Genomic DNA, 23322 nt, shown 5'->3' with positions numbered 1-23322 from the left:
TATATATATATATATATATTATATATATATATATATATTTTAGGACAGCTTATGCTCTATAAATTATGAGAAGATCTTTTACAAAAAGTATATAATTATTATCATTATCGTTAGATTTTGATTTTTTTGGAGTTTAAACTGAAACTGACACATTTGTCTATCCTACAATATGTCGCAAAGGAACAAATGTCCAAAAGCGAAGATCTATACAACATCAACTAGATATTTTGATCATAAATATATGGGATATTGTTACCTCTAAGTAAAAATATGAGCCCCATATTTATATTGATTATGTCCACTAGATGTCCACGTTAATCTTACCTCTAAATAAAAATAGAACCTTGCATTTTAAAGGTAGCAATCAACAAACTAAAGCCATGTGAGTTCAAACATAAAGGAATTAGATTTGCTTCTTTGTTGTGTTGATACGAGTTCTGAGCAAATCTCTTAAATATGACATATGGTATATCAATTCTGGATTCACAAGGAATACAAGACTGAAAACGTGCCGGTGGATTTGAAATTTATCTTGGTTATAATTTGAGTACACGCGATTGTTTTTTAAGAGGAAAATAAGATATTTGGTGAAAACTTAAAAACATAATGCAAATTGTTCTTTTTAATTATATGTATTACTTTTCGGCCTTGAATTTGGGCCCGGGTTCAGCACGGGCTTACTACGACTAGTTGTTTTAATAGGACACCAACATCTGCATATTTGGTTAGCCAAATTCAACTTCGGTTCTACAAGATTACCTAACACAAACGTTGCTGACCTTAACATCCATATTTCATGCTAATAATGTCCACAGTCTGCCACGTCTACTCCAGCTATAGATCAGTTTTTTCTGTTTGAATATGTGGAAAGATTTTCTAATATGTAGATGCAGCAAGTTTAAAACGAGAGTGACATGTAGAATCAGCAATTTCGCATGTGAATTCATTTGCTAGAATTGGTCATTTAGATCTTAGTCTAACTCTGCTAGTTTACTATGCATAACAGAGCGATAAAGCAACTTATTTCCATTTGATTGGTTCTACTCCTTCTAAGTATACTTCTTGGTCAACCCTACCAGAATGGGTAACAGCAGAAAGTTAATGTATTTTCATGTAAATTCAACACTTCGACACTTATCTTGCATTTGGTAGTTCATAATTGGTCTTTTAGGTAGTTACTGAAAACTTCAGTACACGTGCCATGTCCATTGCCCTTTATAGAAAATGGACAGGTAACAGGTCACACACAAATAAGCGCCACCTTTTTAAGTTTATCTACATGCAATGGAACTTAGATTTACCTGACGCTTCTCAACAAGGCCAAGAATTAATGCATTATAAGTCTGAACAGTTGGGATGCATCCACTCCTTCTCATCATATCAAAAATGTCAAGTGCCTTTCTTATTGCTCCAGCTTTAGCAAAGGCATGTATAATCGGCATAAAAGTCCGCGAGGTAGGTCTATGCCTCTCCTTTTTCATTTGCTCAACAATACGTAAAGCACGGTCCATGTTACCCATGCCACAAAATGCTCTGATAATGTTATTATAAAGCACCACATCTGGCTTCAAACCATCTCTTATTACATCCTCAAAAATTGCAAAAGCATTTGCCCAATCTTTCAAATAAATGAAGCCGTTGATCAACATGGAATATGTCTTCATGTTATGCTTTATGCCAGCCAGCTTCATCATTTCACTGACCTCAAAAGCTTTGGAGACTTTACCCATCTGCAAGGGTTTAAAATCAATTTACAAATTTCAAATGAATGATGAAATTGGTGACAACTCATCAGCAATGTCAAGATACTGTAATTAGTAACTAAAAATGTGCTAAAGTTTTCATCTTGCAAGACTACCATAGGTTTAGTTCATGGAAATAATAAACCATTTTTCTGATAAAGATGGAACAATAAATGATTTAAGATACCAATTTTGGGCGCTGGATTGATACCCAATAACACTTCGCTAGACGTTGCCCTTCTTTACTTGAGGAGTTAAAAACCCAGGAAGGTTGTAAAAGTCAGAGAGGAAGCAATTCAAAATTGAGAATTATCATATGAGCACCTGTTATATAAGTCGTGCAAGCGAAGTGTGATACTTTTGGATTTGCAATGTAAAGGAGAAGGCGCTAATACAGCTTATATGACCAAGCAATCCAATTTAGTAACTGAACTCTGACTTGATACACGAGACTCTAGTCTGCAGCACCTTAAGGGAACCAGATGGCTGCTAGAATTTATTGGTTCAGAAATTCCACAAGCTAAGTAGGCCATTTAGTTGAAACCTTTGATTTGGAGAAGGCAGATCCTGACGTATTAAGTGGGAGGTCGAACTCAAAGCTTAACTAATTATCTTTTTTGGCCATTGCCACTATTTACATGAACTCTGTTACATGTGTTGAACCAAGAATGACATACGAAAGATACGCACAAATCAGATGCTAACAAGGAAAGTTACAAATATACTAACAATGATGACAATAAGCCACCTTGATATAGAGATTCATTAAACATCCGTAACTGACAACTGAAGGAGCAAATCCGCACTCCTGCAAAAAGAAGTTACAGTACCATATTAGATAAGTCAGCAATAAAAAAAAAAAAAAGAAAAAGCTGTCCATGACCATTACAAGGTTTCTAATCAAAAGGCTTAATTCCATATTCAAAACACTGCCCAGAAAGGCTTTTCCACTATTTTTCCTTTTTAAAAGCATTGTCGGAAAGGCACTTCATTAAGAAAAAAGAAAAAGAGACAAAAAACTTCTATTTTCTTCTTCAGTATGAAGAGTTTCCTTCGCTTACTGAAAGGTTCCAACCAGTTCTCCCTTCCCTTTCTTAATAAAGAAACTACAATAGCTGATGTGTCGTATAATATATGGGGAGAAACCATCTCAAACAGTGACATCATGTAGTCTGTTTGTACGTTGACAATTTCTCACTAAATTCTATGTAGTCAACGGAATAAAATTTGACCAAGCCATATGTTGGGGGAAGTGCACGGTTAGCCTCTAATAGCACATGTATTTACTTTTAAGCCACTGTTTAAAATGTCTTTAGTCTTTAGCCATTGCTTTAATAAACTTTACCTGCCCGGACGAAAACACCCTTCTGCTCATAAAGTTCAGGACCAAGTGTCCTTAACTTTTGAACTTGTAACTCTAAGTTCAGGACTTAAGGACTACGTGTCCTTAACTTTTTTTTTTTTTTTTTTTTTGAATTGATAACAAACATGTCCTTAACTTTTGAACTTGGAACTCGAAGTTCAGGTCCTTAATTTCTATGCTTGTAACTCTAAGTTAAGGACTACATGTCCTTAACTTTTGAACTTATAAGTCTAAGTTCAGGCCCTATTGTCATTAACTTTTGAGCTTGTTAGTCTAAGTTCAGGACCAAGTGTCCTTAACTTTTGAACTGGTAACGGTAAGTTCAAGACCAAGTGTCCTTAACTTTTGAGCTTGTTAGTCTAAGTTCAGAATTTCAGGACCTATTGTCCTTAACTTTTGAACTTGTAACTGAAAGTTCAGGACCTATTGTGGTCCTTAACTTTTGAGCTTGTTAGTCTAAATCCAGGACCAAGTGTCCTTAACTTTTAAACTTGTAATTCTAAGTTCAGGATTAAGTATCCTTAACTTTTGAAATTGTAACTCAAAGTTAAGGACCAAGTGTCCTTAACTTTTGAACTTAAAATAATAGTTAGGTGGAAGGCTTAGGAGGAATAGGATCAGGATGCACTTCAAAAGTTTTTCCTAATGTCCAGATCAGCCAATCTTCGAATATGTCTTGAACGACTTTCTTCTAAAACAGTTTAATTACTACGAATACAGATCATGAAAATGAACATTTAAAGTGTCACATTCTAGAAACGAATTGAAATACTTACTCGAGGAAAGAAAGTGAAAAAGGAACAAGTAGAAGTAGAAGTAAGGAAAGAATCTGAAAATGGCGTATCTATCCAACCTGTGATACCACTGTATTTCCGTTTGGGAAGGAAAGGGTAACAATGTCCTTTCATATTAATTTTAATAAACTAGTGGCTACTTTTGCTCAGCATTAAAAATGCTGGATAAAAAGTAAATACTACCCTATACAATTTTTACCCATATGTTCAATTCGTTGTATTTGGGGCCGATCCTTTGGACCAACCGCAGCCTTCGAAACTCGGTGGATAATTGGCCCGCCCCTCTGCCCTTCTCCACTTAAATACCAGGCTTTGCTTTGCATGGTGTAGGGGCTTGAACCTGTGACCTAAGACATAAATCCACCACCCTTTGCCACTTGAGCTAGGCCCTAGGGGCATAAGTTAGGAATTCTAGCTTTTGCCTTTTGACTTATTTTTGTCATTTTAGCTTGAAAACAAGTGCTTAACAGCACTTTTTTACTTTATCCAAACATTACAAAATGGCTTAAAATCACTTAAAATAAGCCAATCCAAACAGGCTCTAAAACTTACTTTAAGTCTATCAAATACAACGAGACATTTATCCTCATTTCCTGCCGAAGTATAACCATCCATCATGATATGATATATATCAATTGGAGCATCAATACCCTCTTCTTCCATCTCCCTAACCAGCTCTTCAGCTCGGTCCATATTGCTTGTTTGGCTGTCAGTTCATTCAAAAACCAAACAGATCATATTAACTCATAATGATATCAAAGAAACGTGCATGAAAAATCAGGAAAGCTAAAGAAAGTAGTGGTTCAGGAAGTAAAATTTCAGCTAACAGTGAGAATTAGCAAAATGGTTAGTAAGTCTGAAATTGCACGCACAAAATAAGACCATAATGAACTCCAACTTAAAAGAAAAGCGGAAAGGCCAAAATTCAAAGAAAATATACCAATTAGCATAGATGATGCTTCCATATATAATGGCATTTAAAGTTGGATGCCTCTCTTTAGCCTCCTTAAACCATCGCTCTGCAGCTCTTCCACAAACATGACAGAGAAATGACAGATTAGGAAAAAGGATTTTAACCAAGTACAGAAACAAAAGTTGAGAGAACTATTTTCTCCAAGAAATTGATAGAACAAAACTAGCTTTGAGCGCGAAGACGGATATATAAATCCAAAGTTACTTTTATCATTTTATGCATCGAAGACATTTTTTAGGTACCATATATGGACCTCAAATCAGAGTCTCAGACATGATATTCCAGAATATAAACAAGATCATATCGTAAAACAATATCATTTTGTACTATCAATTTCAAATATTTCATGAGCTACCAACACAATAAAGTAGCAACCGTTCTTACAGTTTGAGACAGGGTTCTTATATTTCCCACAGTGTAAGACTAAGGCATTGAGCAAAGGCAAAACCTAAGGGCTTGTGTGGCTTAGCCAATGTAGCACTTGAAATTGGTTATTGAGTTATTTGAAAATAGATATGTATGATAAGTGTAATTCAAAATCATTTCAACGATTCAAATTCAAATCCTTTTACACATCAAGGTGCTATTTGAAATGCTATTCAATATTTTAGTGAAAACTATTTAGCACTGAAAATTTTAAAAAGGTGGCACTTTATGTATTACTATATTAACTACAACTTCATACTTGAAAATTCAACACGTCTAAAAAAGTTTAGTTGGAATCAATTGCCTGTTGTACTTGGCAGTAATTTGATGTAATATACTGCAAAGTTTCAGGTCAGGTATAAACCTAGAAGTACGTCCTACATTCCTATACTCCAGCAAAATACTAGGTAATGCGTTTACGCAACAACAACAACCCAGTAAAATCTCACAAGTGGGGTCTGGGGAAGGTAGTGTGTACGCAGACCTTACCCCTACCCCGAGGGGGTAGAGAGGCTGTTTCCGGTAGACCCTCGGCTCAAGAGGTAATGCGTTTGCGCACAGTTAATAATTCAATACTTAACGTTCAGTCAATAAAACTGTTCATTGACGTAAGATTGAGTTTTAACTTACAATCTTCAGTTTTTAGTTTAAAATTTTCAAGGTCAACTACTAAACCAAGATGAACACATAACGTCATATTAATTCAAAGGAAACACGAATTCAAACTATAACATATCCAAAAGCCTTGAAAGAGGAGATTATCAGACTAATGCTAAGCGAACAACAACACTTGAGGTGAGTGGATTGCTCACTCTATGTTGCCCAGTTTCGCGAATCCATCAACAAGGATGCTGTAAGTCACCAAACTCATTTCAATTCCTTCATCTTTCATTCTCCTTACACAAGATAGTGCTTCTTCCATGTCTCTAGCTACCGCATAAGCATGGATGAGGCTGCAATATAGATGGAATAGTAAAATTAAAGGAAGTGAAGAACTAATGTTGAGCAGTGAATAAATATAACCTATTGCGTTGAAGGAAAATTTCATTTTTTGAAATAAGAAGAGAAATAAGATTAACGACAGAGAGGAAGTTATGAAATTGATAAAGGAATTGGAGAACTAATGTTCAAATCTTTAAACCTTGGGAAAGAGAAAATCTCAAAAAGTACTGTTCAATAATAATGAGGATAATTGTTACTTATAACTACAACTAAACTCCTACCCTAGGCAGGACTCTTACTTTAAGGAAAGATTTTCTATTCTAGGTAATATTCCAAATAAAATTGTTCAACGTTAGGAAAGATATACCTAAAACCAAATATACTAAAATAGCTGAAAATAGAAAAAAGGCTAGACAGTTATTAAGAGACTGTAATTCCACCAGGATTACATATCATGGCTACTCGCCCACTCCGTGGCAATAGACAAGAAGAGGAAGAGCAAGATAAGTGCTACCTTTGCTTCAGGAAAAGAAATGTCAAAACTGAAATTATGTTGACTTTCAATATATCCGCTCATAAGTGTTGTCGAGCAGGTGATTTCCTGTTAACATCTTGCCCAATTAAACTAATTAAAACTGAGCAACAGTTTAGCACGGGAACTTACTTGGTATATACATGAACCGTTGGCTCTATACCTCGAGCACGCATCTTTTCAAAGGTTTCACGTGCACGATGCATGTCACCACGCCTTCCATAATAGTTCACCATTAAACCAAACTCTTTCCTGGATGGCTACAAAAAGAAGGTATCACTTTCTCTGAAAAAATATGGTCAAAAGCTCTGCAGAAGCATAACTGTTCTTCATCCATTTCAAGTATAAATAAGCTAAGTATCTGTCAACGCAAGTATAATCCAGTACTTTCATAGAAGAGAAGCTTATGAGACAAACAGTTATAGAATATAGCAAATATAAAGGTGACCTTTTTGTCAGTAGATAGCCACATTGAAGATAGTAGATAAGCAATAAAAAGATCAAATGAATAAAACAAACTTGCATTGATGGAGAAAAACATAATTTCAAAAATATTAATCCCCGTATCCTCGTTTATACAATACATTTTCTATTATGGGAGTCCAAAATGTTGGACACCATTCTACTTATAATATTACTCTACACAACATTCGACAGTTTCAAGAGTAAAATGGCTTGCATGGAGTATCATCTTGATGGGCAAGCTACAACATTGACACAAAAATTAATCGAAAATTTGTCGAAGTGGCTCAATTGTACAACCAGAATATTAAGTCTTAAGACTGATGGAATCCATCAAGTATGATAGTTCCGGCATCAACTTTCTCATAAATATGCATATAAAGCAGCCTCTATTATCAAACTTACTCAACCAATTATTACCTACTAACAATACCCGTAAAAAAAGTGAGGTATCTCTTGATCTGTCAAACCTTAAAGGCATGTTAGGTGACAAGGAAGATGTGGTAAAGCATATGGGTTGACAGAAGCAATCTGTATAAATCTCAATGAACGTATAATTGGTGAGTTCTCCATCAGTCACAAATTGTTTGTTCCCTTTCATTTTCACAGAGTTTAATAAAAGAGTAGGTCATGACATAATGCTACAGTTACTGTTCTAAAATCGTAACCTCATGCGAAAAGATGCAAAAGCCAATAATCTTGTAAAAGAACAAAAAAGCATGAAAGAAGAATTCATCTAAGAAAAGACACGCCAATTTTGGTAACCCAGGAGAGGAAAATGGGACACAAAATGCAGGACAAAGCAGTAATTAGTAAGTTTCAATGGAGCAGTATATCTTGCATAAGAAAAAAAACTGAGAAAATCTTTCAAGAGGCAACTGAAAACTAACATACATAATTAAACCAAAAAAAAATGATCATCGCATCAAGCATTTGAGAACACTTATGTAATTATGTTTCCAGTACTCTTGGACTTGCTTTAGAACCAAATGTAGCAGTGCTTAGGAGGTGGTGGATCGCCTAGAAACTTTATATCACCATGTCTATGTTGGACATTGAACCCTTATACCTAAAATTTGCACCAACTTCATTGACCACTAGGCCACATCCTTGGATGCTTATTTTTTACATTGTTCTGAACACCACTACACATTACCGCATCCTTCTGTTCAACAAAAAAGTTTGGCAAATACAAGACACTAATAAACAATGTTGTCAAAGGCGCGCTTAAGCCCTGAAGCGAGGCACAAAACATGTTGAGCGCTTCGCCTCGTCATCAAGGCTCTAAGGTATACTTTTCCTTGATAATGAGTGTCCGTCGGAGGCAAAACTAAACAATTTGATATTTCACTTTATGGCAAAAAATTTCAATTTGTTTGTCCATATATTTGTTATTCATGCTTATAATTATTAGTCTTGGACTACACACACATATTTGTATTTTTTTCTCCTTTTGCGCCTTTCTTCGTTAAAGCCCACGCTTTATTTGCACTTTTCGCTTTAACGCCCCAACAGACCTTAGAGCTTTTTTACTATTTTCGGATAACAGTGATCCAATAATAGTTCCCACAGCACAACAACCAAAATGAAAAGACAATTGGACATTCTTTGGTGTCACCAAAATTCAATCAACAGTGAAAATAAACCCCTTTGTTTTGTAGCCTAATAATGGTAGCATCATTAGCATGACGAGCTTCAAAATGATTGTTTGCCGAAATTCCAAGTCTCCCGCACAAGAAAAGAGTCAATCAATAAACTCTCTAAGGCTCAAGAAAATGAAACAAGTTAAAAAGATGCACTACCTATGGAACATATAGCCTCTCTACCTTCACAAAGGTAGGGGTAAGGTCTGCGTACACATTACCCTCCCCTCCCCACGATGTGGGATAATACTGGGCATGTTGTTGTTCTACCTATGAAACATGCTCGCAACCTCCGTCACTCTCGCAAAATCTAAAATTTTATAGCTTTGGTAATAGGCCGAAGACTCTCACATCCTCATTTGCAAAACACATTAGTATACACATATTTAGCACTAAACGTGCTTTTAGAACTAATCCAATACCACATATAAGAATTCCAATTCTTTATCTTACTTCATTGTTTTCTTATAACCTTACTGGAATTACACTTCAAGGTGCTAACATCATTGTAAGCAAATGTAAATTAAGGGCATCTCAGTAAGCATGATACCTTCTTGATTCTCTCGAAAGCACGCACCACGGCCTGCCAATTCTCTGGCTCTGTATCTAGAACCTTCCTCAAATCCCTCCTTGACCCTTCCCTCTCCTCATGCCACTTGGACCTATACTCCACATCATCTTCCCCTTCCACCCACCTCTTCCTTTCCTCGGTTTTCGCCTTCATTCTCCTCCCATCATCCAATTTAACAGTCAACACTCTTCCATGAAATTCAACCCCATCAAACTCCACAGCCTTCATTGCCGCCTTTTCAGCAGTTGAGCTTGAGCCCCCATATATCACAAACCCAAATCCCTTATTCATTTCTGTTTCATGATGACCCTTTATTAAAATCACACTCTTTATTGGCCCAAATTGCCTAAAGAACTCTTCAAGCTCCTTTTTTTTAACCCATAATGGTAAATTCCCTATAAAGATTTTACCTTTTTCTCTAAATTCACTACTTTTTTGCATTTCCTCATCATCTGAATAGTCCAAATCACTCTCATTAGGTGCTAACGGCGGCGGAGGTGGTGGGGGTGGAGGTGGGAGTGGGGGTGGGGGTGGTGAGAGTTTATTGGATAACCAAAGTTTGTTAGAGAGGGACGGTGGGGGCGGTGAAGTGGCAGGGGGAGAATTAAGTAGAAGTTTTAAGGGGTTTTTAGTAAATTCAAGCTTCTGAGAAAGAGGGGTGTTAAGGGATTTGTTGTTGTTGGTTGTGGGACGGCGGAGGCTGGTGGAGGAGTAGGAGGTGGTGGGTTTATCTGAGGAGTCGTTAGAGGATGACTTGAGGGAGAGAATGGAAGTGGAAGTGGCGGAGGGGTGGTGTTTTCCGGTGAGAATGGAGGTGGTGAAGGGTGGTGGAGTTGGAGAGTAGTGTGCGGTGGGGGAGAGGGAGAAGAGAGTAGTACTATCCATTATCATCTCAACTCCAACTTGTTACAGTGTTGAGTTTTCATAATGTTAACATGGTTTGTGTTGGTTCAGGGGCAATTTTGGTAATTTGTTTGCTAATTTAACGACCAAAGAGCGAGTAGTTTTTAAGCTAAAAGCTAAAGTCCCTATTACCCAACTTTTGGTTTTTTTGTTATGAAACAATAAAACAAGAATAAGAGTATTACAGAGAAAAGTAGAGATAAGAATTCTTTTTGAATTTTTGAATGAATTACAATAAAATAGAACCCTCTATTAATAGGGAGAGAGTAACTTAGCCACCAAGCAACGAACCCTAGAATCTCTCTAAATATAGACATTCACCATAAATACAATTCTATTTATAACTCTCCCCCTTGAATGTCTATTCAAGCGATAATGTGCCTCGTTAAAACCTTAACTAAAATAAAACCCAGTGGGAAAAAAAATCTAGAGAAGGAAAAAGAGTACACATATCTAACAATACGTCTTTTGGTTGCCTCGTTAAACCTTGCAAGGAAAACCCAGTGGGACAAAACCTTGCAAGGGAAAAAGAGTACAACGCGTATTATCTCCCCTGATGAGAGCATCAATTCACATCCTTAAGCATTTGCATTCCAATCTTGTGCACCGTCCTCAAAAGATCTTTGGTAGAGATTTGATAAATAAATCAATCATATTAACTTGAATGAATATGTTGCACCTTGAAATCATCATTCTTGATAGAGATGAATTGTCTTCATATGATCTTGTTGGAATCGTCAGTTCAATATCTTCACATACAGGTGAAAACTCTTGCTATCATATTATCATGCATATAGTTATAGCAAGATACATTTGTGCACAAATTGCAATGAGGAAGTGGTACTTCAAGATCAAGAGTTGTATATGCTTCAAGCGATTTAAATCATTCAAGGATTATCATATAAGTTAAGTCATATAAGCCATATAATAGACTTTAATTATATGCATATCAAGTTTTCATGTCATGCTAGACATATAAGATATCGAAAACTGATTGCATATACCATTGACTTTATACCATTAACATAGAGATCTTTTCATTCATATATTCAGGTACCTGAATCTCTCATGAGATTTCATGAAGTGTTATGTCATAGTGATCTTCTAGATCATTTGCCTCCTTTATTGTGATTATTTTGATCATTTGCTCATCTTCTTTATCAAGAAGTTTATTTGAAACCGATTGTCTATACGCTTTAGCCTTACCATAGACTTTGTCATTCTAGGACTTAATGGGAGCATTTGCAATGAGAATATAGTTACTTTCTTTGGGTCAGGAAATGCGTCCGACATGCTTTGCAATATATTGCAGATGAATTATCTTTTATGAACTTCAAGTTCATATTATCTTATTCGAGGATCTAGATGTACAAATGATAATTTATTCCACGTAACTTTTTGTCTTCCCTTCATGTTAGAAAAACTAACTTGTTACCTCAACTTTGAGAATCCACCTTTGTGCGTTATGGTGTTAATCAAAATATACACCGCACATCAATAATAATAAGATGGAATTATTTGGTTTCTGACCCTGAACCACTTGTGAGGGGAGAAAATAATATACTTTGGTATACAACGTATATCAAACTGATATAGAAAACTTTGTTCTCATAAGCAATAGTTTAGCTATTAAGTGGAGGCACTCAATAAATCATTTTGCTAAACCAACTGTGATGTAAACCAACTTATCAAGATAAATTATCTTGAATAAGAAATCTGGAAATTATGCTCGAAATTAAATTAATGAGCAAGTTACCTCGCATACACCGGCCAGGTTGCGGGTTAATAATAATTGCACATGTAACTATCTCATAGATGCATCTTATGTGGTATACATGGCGGGTGAATGGGCCTATATTCACCTTTGATATTTCTAGCTCATGTGAATTCTCTTTTATTTTTGCACATCATACTTAAATTGATATGGGTAAACCAATTATGCCAACTGAATAAATTATCAATATTGATAAACTTCAGATTTACGCCATGACGTGTGCAATTATCAATAAGCTCCAAGTTTACTATGATATGGGTTTTTATATCAATAAATATCCACCTTATTGTGGTATTCTTTTATTTGTGTAGTACAAACTAGAGAATAAAGCGGGTAGCTTTTCACATACATATTACCCCGCTATAAGTTGTAGTAATAAAAGATATTAAATCTTTTCTTTATTTATAGTCTCAGTATAATCAATCACTTTCGCGTATACTTTGGAAACTGAATATGTTTCTTTGAGACTTACTACAACACAATACCTTATTGGTAATCAATTGTGTTTCTCCAAAATAGTAATAATTGGCTCTTCCAGAGCTCTCAATTAATTTGGTACTACCACATATTCATCAACATCCATATGGTGAATATCTCTTTTAAAGAGAAAGTGTAACGACCCGACCGGTCGTTTTGAGCTCTAGCGCGTCGTTGACCAGTTTGAGGCCATGAGCAGCTTCACTTCAGGTATTATGACTTGTACGTGTGGTCGGAATTAAATTTCGGGAAGTTTAGAGTCGATTGGAAAGAGAATTCTTATTTCGGAAACTTTAAGTTGAAAGAATTGACTAAGATTGGATTTTTGAGTAAAAGACCTCGGAATCGGGATTCGAAGGTTCCAGCAGGTTTTTATGATGATTTCGGACATGGGCGTATGTCCGGATCGGGTTTTGGAAGACCCGGGAACGTTTTGGCGTCTATTGTGGAAGTTAGCATTTTGGAGGAATTTCATAAGTTTGGGTTCAAGTGCATTTCAGGGTTATCAATGTCCGTTTGGGATTCCGAGTCCGGGAATAGCTCCGTATGGTGATTCTGGAGTTGGGAGCGCGATCGGAAGTGAATTCGGAGGTCCGTAGGTCATTTTGAAGTCATTTGGCTAAAGATAGAAATTTGAAGGTTTTTGAGAAGTTTGACTGAGAGTTAGACTTTTTGATATCGGGGTCGAATTCCAATTCCGAAAGTTGGAGTAGGTCCGTAATGTCAAATATGACTTGAGTGCAAAATTTGAGGTCAATCGGACGTGATTTGACGTGATTCGGACGTTCGGTTGAAAAGATAGGAATTTGGATGTTCTTGAGGATTTCATGCATTTTGGGGTTAAATCCGTGGTTTTAGGTGTTAATTAGGCGATTTGATTGCTTGAGAAAGTTTGCACATTGTTGTAGGACTTGCGTGAGTGTTCGGAGTGGAACCCCGAGGGCTCGGGTGAGATTCGGGCATGGTTGGAGGTAGGAAAAACATATAAGTTTTTCTGGTATTTTTGCCCCTGCTGCAGGTCTCGCAATTGCGAGAAGGCCATCGCAATTGCGAACTCGCAATTGCGAAGGGGGAATCGCATTTGCGAACTGGGACCGGCTGGGCGGTAGTCGCATTTGCGACCTTCTTCTTCGCAATTGCGAACCCAGGGTGTCCGCATTTGCGAGCCTTTCTTCGCATTTGCGAACCCTGGGTGTTCGCATTTGCGACCCCCTCCATCGCATTTGCGATCATGGCAGGAAAGGGGGGCTGTTCGCATTGCGATAGAATTGTCGCAATTGCGAGCCTGGTGTCGCAATTGCGACATCAGAGGGCTGGGCATGGGTTTTATAAACGGGACTTAGAGCATTTATTTCATTTCTACTCTACACTTGGGCGATTTGAGCTTCCAAAGAGGGGATTTCAACATAACATTTTGAGGTAAGATATTTCCATTCATCCTGAGTTTAAATACATGTATATTGGGTAGATTAAACACCAAAAACTTGGTAAAATCAAAGGGGTTAGAGCTAGACCTAGGGTTTTAATAAAACTAAGATTTAACCACGAAATTTGTTATGAAATGAACTAGAATTCATATATTATTGATCCTTAAGTAGTAGAGAACGACTTCCTTCGAAAAATTTCGGAACCCGGACACGTGGGCCCGGGGTTGGAATTTAGGAAACTCATGTAAATAGTTGGGAAATGGCTTGAATAGTTAGAATTCGATCTTGTGAGCTTATATTAATTAGTTCTTACTTCATTTAACTAGTTTGAGATCGTTCGGCTCCGAATTTGAGGACTTGGGCTTGTTCTTGATATTGGGAGTGCGCTTTGGAGCGAGGTGAGTCTCATTTCTAACCTTGTAAGAGGGAATTGTTCCCATAGGTAAAATAATTGGTTATATGCTCCTGTTTGTGGGGGGGCTACGTGCGCACGAGGTGACGAGAGTCCGTGCGTAGCTACTATTGTGCTATTGTTCGGGTAGTTTAGGACCCAAGAACATGTTATACTTGGATTATTTGTAAACTTATTGACAGCTTGAATTGCTTAAATCACATTGAATTAGTAAATAAATTCTAAAAGGATCAAACTTCATTTTTCTTAAATGGTTAAAAGAGGATTGACTTTCTTTGGATAATTGCTCCGTGTGGACTCTTGATTGACTGTCTGTGTGTGTTTAAATTTTGGAGCGGGCCGAACGCCTCGGCAGATTAAATAGATGCATCTATGGTTCGCGCCGTTCGACCCTCGGCAGTGCACAGTTTACATTTCTGTTGGAACGGGCCGTCGACCTCGGCATGAGTTGCGCATGCTTGTATTGCTACCTCGAATTTTATTAAAGTTGTTATTGCCTCTTCATGGCTTGAGAATATTTGGATAATAATGAAAAGGAATTTTGGAAAGTTTCCTATAAAAAGAAAAAATTGTTTACTTGTTTCCTTCTATTGGATTAATATCATGTTTATAGAAATTCACGATTTAATGTATTATTGACATCATTATTGGACCACTAGTAAGTGTTGAAGTCGACCATCTCGTCTCTACTTATTCGAGATTAGACGGGATACTCATTGAGTACACGTTGTTTTCGTACTCATACTACACTTCTGTGCATTTATGTTGCACAGGTATATGTAACTCTAGTGGCCTACTGGGCGTAGCAGCACTGATGATTCAGGGACTAGGTGAGTTGCATTATTCAAGGCAGCCCGCAGCTAGTAAAGTCCCTTCCAGTAAATTGTATTTTCTTTCTGTCCATTGTATTCCGGACGGATGTTGTATTGTATTATTTCTTAGAAATTGCTCATGCACTTGTGACACCGGATTCTGGGATGGTTTGAAGTATTTTGTATTAATTGCCTATTATTAAATTTAAATTGAAGCAGTTGTCTCTTTACTTACGAAATTAGGAGGAAAATATGAGTTTTCAAAATTTGTCTAAATTGGAATCTAATTAAGTATTTTAGTTGGCTTGCCTGACAGCGGTGTCCGGCGCCATCACGACCTCTTAGTGGATTTAGGGTCGTGACAACATGGTATCAGAGCACTAGGTTCCTAGGGTCTCACGAGTCATGAGCAAGTCTAGTAGAGTCTCGTGGATCGGTATGGAGACGTCTGTATTTATCCTCGGGAGGCTGCAGGACTGTTAGGAGTACTTCCCTTCTTGATTCCTTATCGTGCGATTTGATCCTTGGAGGCGTATGCCTTTAATTCATTCCTACTCAATCTTACGCGACGCGAGCCGTTTGTTATAAATCGAGAATTGAAGAACCGTAATGGTACTACAGATGCAGTACGGGGTGTTTCTCTCTGTGTAGTTGTCTAAGCTATTATTGTCGCCTTGTGAAAGGATATTCTTTCGTTTCAGCTCAGTAGCGGTACTTCTGAGAGCTTTGAGGCTAGGCACATGTTGCCATGATGCTATAAACGATTGTTCCGCAGCATTGGTATGATGGTAGGATGTTTGCCTGCGTGTTGGGGCAGTGAATGACTTGAAAGGAAGTTTACTCAGCGTGTGATTCAGAGATTCAGTATTTTACTTCCGGCAGGGGAAAGGCAATCGGACTAAGAATGTGCAGATTTGCGATGATGGAGAGATTTGCGATGATGGAGTAACGAGGCTTGGTATTTGCGAGCGTGGAGGAATTCTCATCCATGATGATGTGTCTTTGTCCTTGTCGAATGTACTAAGCTCGCCGGTGTTATGACCTTCAACAATTCGCCTTTGGGGCAAGCTATTGGGAGATAGTATCGAAAATGCGGCTGTCAGATATTGCAGGGTGCGGTAGTTCGGGGATGAATCGGTGTTTCTAATGTCGACGGTATGAGAAAGATGATCTTTCAAAGGGTGTAAAGTTAGCAGCAATCGTGGGTTCTAGTGCCACGAAAATAGATTTTATTTAAGGCAACAACTGAGCAACAAAGGATGGGGATAGACATGTGGGAAGTGTCAGGTGATGGCTAAAATTTCTAGAAGGCCAAGTGTAAGAAGCAAAGGTCGAGTAGTCGATTAAGGGGATGAGTTCCGCCAAAGTGGGAGAGTGGCGGAGTTGCACATGGGCTTGCAGTGGGATGACCCGTACCTTAAGGAGAGTTTGGAGTGATTTGAGAATATTAGTGATTGGTGATTGGGGTCTACGGATTTAATTTTAAGTATGGGCTATTATGCAGCGGGAGATTTGATACAACGGGAAGGAGCTGCCGGAAAAGAAGAAGGATACAACATAACTTTGAATTGGGAGGATGTTGCCGCAAATCATCCACGAGGGGTGAATGGACTTGTGCAACTAGAGAGCGAGCTCGGACTCAGGTGGGTTAATCCCTGTGAGCAGCTTAGCGGTCGCATAGTTGGCGAAGCTTCTGCGAAGAATTTTATTGGTTATGCAGCAAAGAGATCGATCATGTGAACATGGTTAACGATTCAAAGTATTCATAAATGGTGTTATAGAAAGATTTCAAGAATTCGGCGGGATGGTTGTGCTAGATCTATGTCAATATGAGATAAAGAATACTGGTGAATTCCGGGGATTGTGTATCAGTGGCTTCAAGCTAAGTGGGAGAGTCCCACCGCCTATGATTGGGTTGCATGGTTAACTACTTGCGAGATTTCCGATTATTAGCATATTGATGGGTTATTTCAGCTACGGGAAAGGAACATAAGTGGTAATTCGAGCAAAGGAATTGTTAAAGTTGTGCTATGGTTGGCCTTATTGGCCCATGTTCAGGCTTGGGGAAGGATTCAGGATTGTGCTTTGTAAAGATGCGGGCTCCAAGGGAAGTGATTCTACCAGGTGCTTCACCAAGAGGGTATTCATGTGATAGGAGATTCATGAAGTTTATTATATTGGGGGCCAAGTCAGAGCGGATGGCTCTCAACAACGGTCCTAATGAATTCAAAGGATAAGGAGTGATGCCTAACAATTTCGAGCCTATAGGTACGGTTAAGAATCAAGCTTGGTAGTAGCTTATGAGAAGAGGCACAAAATGTTCTATGATGTTTTGTCTTGCGATGTAGCAATTGGGAGGTACGAAATGGTTCGTGGAATTTGAGACAACTTGGTCTCGTGATTCAAGGTCACTCGGGACGAGTGCAGGTGGAATGTGTTATGTGTTGAATGAAGTTATTATTATTTCTAAGGCAATCAAGGATAAATTGGAAGAAGATAGAATGGTTAGCCCTGGTTGAGTTGGCATGTTAGGTGCAGTGAGTGGTATAGAATTTGAAGTGAAGATCAAGTTAACGGTTCGGTGTTGACAAGGATGTCACGAGCTCGGATGAGCAGGAAAGTGGATTCGAGGTTTAAGGTAAGTTGGTATTGTCTTCAGCGTCACCTGAGATCGGTGTTTTGTGAAAAAGGCTTTGCATCCTGGTTAATGATTCTTGATCGCTTTCCAGCGTAGGTGCAGTCGGTGGTTTGGATGTGCGGACCCGTTATTCATTTCTGAAGGTTGTGGGAGCGTGTCCCACAAGAAGATTGTATAAGTGTGACATGTAGTCACTTGATTGATTAAAGATATAAACCAAGTATGAGGATTGTGGTAATATCATTAATTTGAGAATCTATGCCTGGAGGGCACTCTGTTTATTGAGTTATGGACTGTGGAGGTTCGCTCCGGTTGTGAGGGTTGTTCTTATGTGTTACGAGAAAATGGGAGTTATTATGGACCTTTGAAAGGTTATTAGCCTAGATTGTGCAATTAGAAATCGGCTTGAGATCAGTAGATTGATTTAAATGTGAACAGGGGCTTATAACATGCCAGATGTGTTCATCTCAGCAATACGCTCCTTATGGAAGGGAGTCGGGGTGTTATTCCGTTGTTAGCTATTTCATGTAATGATGTATTGCGTCGTGCGAGTGGTAAGACGGCTTGGTGAATTTCTTATGTGTTGAGGTTCCGCATAGAGATGAGGTTATATGAGCAGGATGGCTCTTGAAATTCCGATCATATGTCGCACTTCAGTTGTGCTCGAGTTTGTGGATTATAGCGTTATATGTCTCCCCAAGGAATGGTATTATACACTTAGCGTGTTTATGACTGATATTTAGTATTTTATTGTAATGAGCAATTTAGCTCGATGTACATCTCCTTATGTGAGTTCCATGTGTGGATCGGGTGGCACGCCGCCATGGGTATGTTATTTGGATCGGGTGACACGCCGCCATGGTTATGTTTTGTGGATCGGGTGGCACGCTGCCATGGTTATGATTGCTCGGATCGGGTTGCGTGCCGCAACAGTGTGATGTTCAGTGCAGCTCCCCATATCTATTCATTGTGTTCTGTTTCCTATTTTCTGAAGGAAGCTCATATTAGCTGTGCGCCCGCGTCGCATGTATGATTCGCGAGCGGGGTAATTGAAATTCCTTTTCAGAGTTCATTTTCCTTTTTGTATCGCATTCTAATTGGTAGCCTATTGGCACCTTGCGGCATCATATTAGACTTTTGGTCATGTCGGGGTGGCTTATTGCCTGAGCAGTTCGTACTGGGTCAGACGAGATTGTTGGATACAGGATCAGTGCAATCTGATTACGTGAAATATATTAAGGAGCAAAGATCATTATTTGGTTCAGAATGAGGTAACGTTTCTTGTCAGAAGTATAGACTCAATGATTGGTTGACTCAGCAATTGATTATGAATTTCTGCACATCGCTTCCGTCATGGCAATATTGTAAGAATTAGAGCAAGACCTAGGTAGGTCATGAGGTGCAATGGGAGCATCAGATTCGTGGAATTTCGATTAATTTGATCAGAGAATGTTACTGTGGTCCTGTGAGTAAAGGGGTGCAAGTTGTGAATTCAGCTAAGGTATGCAGTCATGTTTTGGTGCTGCGTGTAGTTATTGGTACGGTGGGCGTACGTTGGAGCAGGCCTGGCAGAGAATTCCGGATGTTAGAATTGGGCTCTAAGGTTTATTCGCTTAAGTGAAAAAGGATATCTTCAGATTTAACGATCTAGGGTGCCCAGCTGAGTTGTGGTAGCACGAGTAGGTGCTCAAAGAGTTAAACAGTGATTTCGGATAACCCCAGCGCGGCTCTTAGCACGTTCCAGGACGAACGTATGTTTAAGTGGGAGAGAATGTAACGACCCAACCGGTCGTTTTGAGCTCTAGCACGTCGTTCAACAGTTTGAGGCCATGAGCAACTTCACTTCAGGTATTATGACTTGTAAGCGTGGTCGGAATTAAATTTCGGGAAGTTTAGAGTCGATTGGAAAGAGAATTCTTATTTCGGAAACTTTAAGTTGAAAGAATTGACTAAGATTGGATTTTTGAGTAAAAGACCTCAGAATCGGGATTCGAAGGTTCCAGTAGGTTTGTATGATGATTTCAGACTTGGGCGTATGTCCGGATCGGGTTTTGGAAGACCCGGGAACGTTTTGGCGCCTATTGTGGAAGTTAGCATTTTGGAGGAATTTCATAAGTTTGGGTTCAAGTGCATTTCAGGGTTATCAATGTCCGTTTGGGATTCCGAGTCTGGGAATAGCTCCGTATGGTGATTCTGGAGTTGGGAGCGCGATCGGAAGTGAATTTGGAGGTCCGTAGGTCATTTTGAAGTCATTTGGCTAGAAATTTGAAGGTTTGTGAGAAGTTTGACTGAGAGTTTGACTTTTTGATATCGGGGTCGGATTCCATTTCCGAAAGTTGGAGCAGGTCCGTAATGTCGAATATGACTTGAGTGCAAAATTTGAGGTCAATCGGACGTGATTTGACGTGATTCGGACGTTAGGTTGAAAAGATAGGAATTTGGATGTTCTCGAGGATTTCATGCATTTTGGGGTTAAATCTGTGGTTTTAGGTGTTAATTAGGCGATTTTATTGCTTGAGCAAGTTTGCACATTGTTTTAGGACTTGCGTGAGTGTTCGGAGTGGAGCCCCGAGGGCTCGGGTGAGATTCGGGGATGTTTGGAGGTAGGAAAAACATACAAGTTTTTCTGGTATTTTTGCCCCTGCTGTAGGTCTCGCAATTGCGAGAAGGCCAGCGTAATTGCAAACTCGCAATTGCGAGGGGGCATCGCATTTGCGAACTGGGACCGGCTGGGCAGTGGTCGCATTTGCGACCTTCTTCTTCGCAATTGCGAACCCAGGGTGTCCGCATTTGCGACCTTCTTCTTCGCAATTGCGAACCCAGGGTGTCCGCATTTGCGAGCCTTTCTTCGCATTTGCGAACCCTGGGTGTCCGCATTTGCGACCCCCTCCATCGCATTTGCGATCATGGCAGGAAAGGGGGGTTGTTCGCATTTGCGATAGAATTGTCGCAATTGCAACCTCGCAATTGCAAGCCTGGTGTCGCAATTACGACATCAGAGGGCTGGGCATGGGTTTTATAAACGGGACTTAGAGAATTTATTTCATTTCTACTCTACACTTGGGCGATTTGAGAGCTTCCAAAGAGGGGATTTCAACATAACATTTTGAGGTAAGATATTTCCATTCATCCTTAGTTTAAATACATGTATATTGGGCAGATTAAACACCAAAAATTTGGTAAAATCAAAGGGGTTAGAGCTAGACCTAGGGTTTTAATAAAACTAAGATTTAACCACGAAATTTGTTATGAAATGAACTAGAATTCATATATTATTGATCCTTGAGTAGTAGAGAACGACTTCATTCGAAAAATTTCGGAATCCGGGCACGTGGGCCCGGGGTTGGAATTTAGGAAACTCATGTAAATAGTTGGGAAATGGCTTGAATAGCTAGAATTCGATCTTGTGAGCTTATATTAATTAGTTCTTACTTCATTTAACTAGTTTGAGATCGTTCGGCTCCGAATTTGAGGACTTGGGCTTGTTCTTGATATTGGGAGTGCGCTTTGGAGCGAGGTGAGTCTCCTTTCTAACCTTGTAAGAGGGAATTGTCCCCATAGGTAAAATAATTGGTTATATGCTCCTGTTTGTGGGGGGGCTACGTGCGCACGAGGTGACGAGAGTCCGTGCGTAACTACTATTGTGCTATTGTCCGGGTAGTTTAGGACCCAAGAGCATGTTATACTTGGCTTATTTGTGAACTTATTGACAACTTGAATTGCTTAAATCACATTGAATTAGTAAATAAATTCTAAAAGGATCAAACTTCATTTTTCTTAAATGGTTAAAAGAGGATTGACTTTCTTTGGATAATTGCTCCGTGTGGACTCTTGATTGACTGTCTGTGTGTGTTTAAATTTTGGAGCGGGCCGAACGCCTCGGCAGATTAAATAGATGCATCTATGGTCGCGCCGTTCGACCCTCGGCAGTGCACAGTTTACATTTCTGTTGGAACGGGCCGTCGACCTCGGCATGAGTTGCGCATGCTTGTATTGCTTCCTCGAATTTTATTAAAGTTGTTATTGCCTCTTCATGGCTTGAGAATATTTGGATAATAATGAAAAGGAATTTTTGAAAGTTTCCTATAAAAAGAAAAAATTGTTTACTTGTTTCCTTCTATTGGATTAATATCATGTTTATAGAAATCCACGATTTAATGTATTATTGATATCATTATTTGACCACTAGTAAGTGTCGAAGCCGACCATCTCGTCTCTACTTATTCGAGATTAGACGGGATACTCATTGAGTACACGTTGTTTTCGTACTCATACTACACTTCTGTACATTTTTGTTGCACAGGTATATGTAACTCTAGTGGCCTACTGGGCGTAGCAGCAAGGCTGATTCGGGGACTAGGTGAGTTGCATTATTCGAGGCGGTCGCAGCTAGCAAAGTCCCTTCGAGTGAATTGTATTTTCTTTCTGTCCACTATATTCCGGACGGATGTTGTATTGTATTATTTCTTAGAAATTGCTCATGCACTTGTGACACCGGATTCTGGGATGGTTTGAAGTATTTTGTATTAATTGCCTATTATTAAATTTGAATTGAAGCAGTTGCCTCTTTACTTATGAAATTAGGAGGAAAATCTGAGTTTTCAAAATTTGTCTAAATTGGAATCTAATTAAGTACTTTAGTTGGCTTGCCTGACAGCGGTGTCCGGCGCCATCACGGCCCTTAGTGGATTTTGGGTCGTGACAGAAAGTTATACCATCATGATTATGGTCAAAATTATATGCAAGATCTGTTTCTTGCATTACTGTTGTCTTTTAATAATCACAATGCCAAAATATTTTGGCATAAAATAAGTACGTGACCAATGATCATTCATGCCATAATAATGACATTATTTTCTTATATCATCTCAAACCTCCTTCTAGAGGTGAGTGCGGTATATTCACTACCACTAGCACGTTCATATTCTTCCAAGAATGAATATATATTCATAAATAAGATGTTGTCACATTCACATCATGAATGGACCATAATCATCTATATGCGCTTTATAAAATCTCGTGTCAAATCGATGACAAATATTATTTTCATAGAGTGAAGGATTATTTTGAGAATCCTGATTATTCTCATTATCACAATGTTGACGATTATAATTTTGTCTATTGCCACGTCCACATCCATTGATACCTTCACGATAACAATTTTTTCTTCTTTCAGACTTATCACATATTGCTATCACATTCTCTTAAGGGAATGAGAATGAAGCAAATTCAATGGGACGGGTTTTCACTTCTTGTGCTCAGGATCATACATGACTTTGACCGTGGCAAGACATAGAAATTTTACCACTTCGGGTGGTTATAATTTCTTACAAACTCCATTAGAGTTGTAATCAAAATTTATTGTCTTTGCTTGTATTTAAAATTAAATTACTAAATAAAAGAGAAAAATACGGTAATATACATACCTTAA

At 38.5% G+C, this 23322-nt stretch overlaps 1 protein-coding gene across 2 annotated transcripts in view; it reads right to left on the bottom strand.

Annotated features, from left to right (window-relative positions):
* The window catches only part of LOC109239620 (pentatricopeptide repeat-containing protein At5g04810, chloroplastic), a 14254-nt gene extending 3896 nt beyond the window's left edge, over positions 1-10358 (bottom strand). Inside the window, exons 1-7 of one of the 2 annotated variants that reach the window (XM_019406208.1) lie at positions 9428-10358; positions 6905-7032; positions 6111-6251; positions 4840-4926; positions 4452-4605; positions 2491-2550; positions 1302-1730 (exon numbers count right to left, since the gene is read on the bottom strand). In XM_019406208.1, coding sequence (XP_019261753.1) covers positions 1302-1730; positions 2491-2550; positions 4452-4605; positions 4840-4926; positions 6111-6251; positions 6905-7032; positions 9428-10339 — 1911 coding nt within the window. In that variant the 5' untranslated portion in view covers positions 10340-10358. The remainder of the gene's footprint in view (positions 1-1301; positions 1731-2490; positions 2551-4451; positions 4606-4839; positions 4927-6110; positions 6252-6904; positions 7033-9427) is intronic. The other variant, XM_019406209.1, reaches the window with a different exon arrangement.
* Between the last annotated feature and the right edge of the window lie 12964 nt (positions 10359-23322).

Source organism: Nicotiana attenuata, unplaced genomic scaffold (assembly GCF_001879085.1).
Source record: "Nicotiana attenuata strain UT unplaced genomic scaffold, NIATTr2, whole genome shotgun sequence".
In the NCBI taxonomy this organism is placed as follows: Eukaryota; Viridiplantae; Streptophyta; class Magnoliopsida; order Solanales; family Solanaceae; genus Nicotiana; species Nicotiana attenuata.
This window is presented reverse-complemented; position numbering and strand designations above follow the sequence as displayed.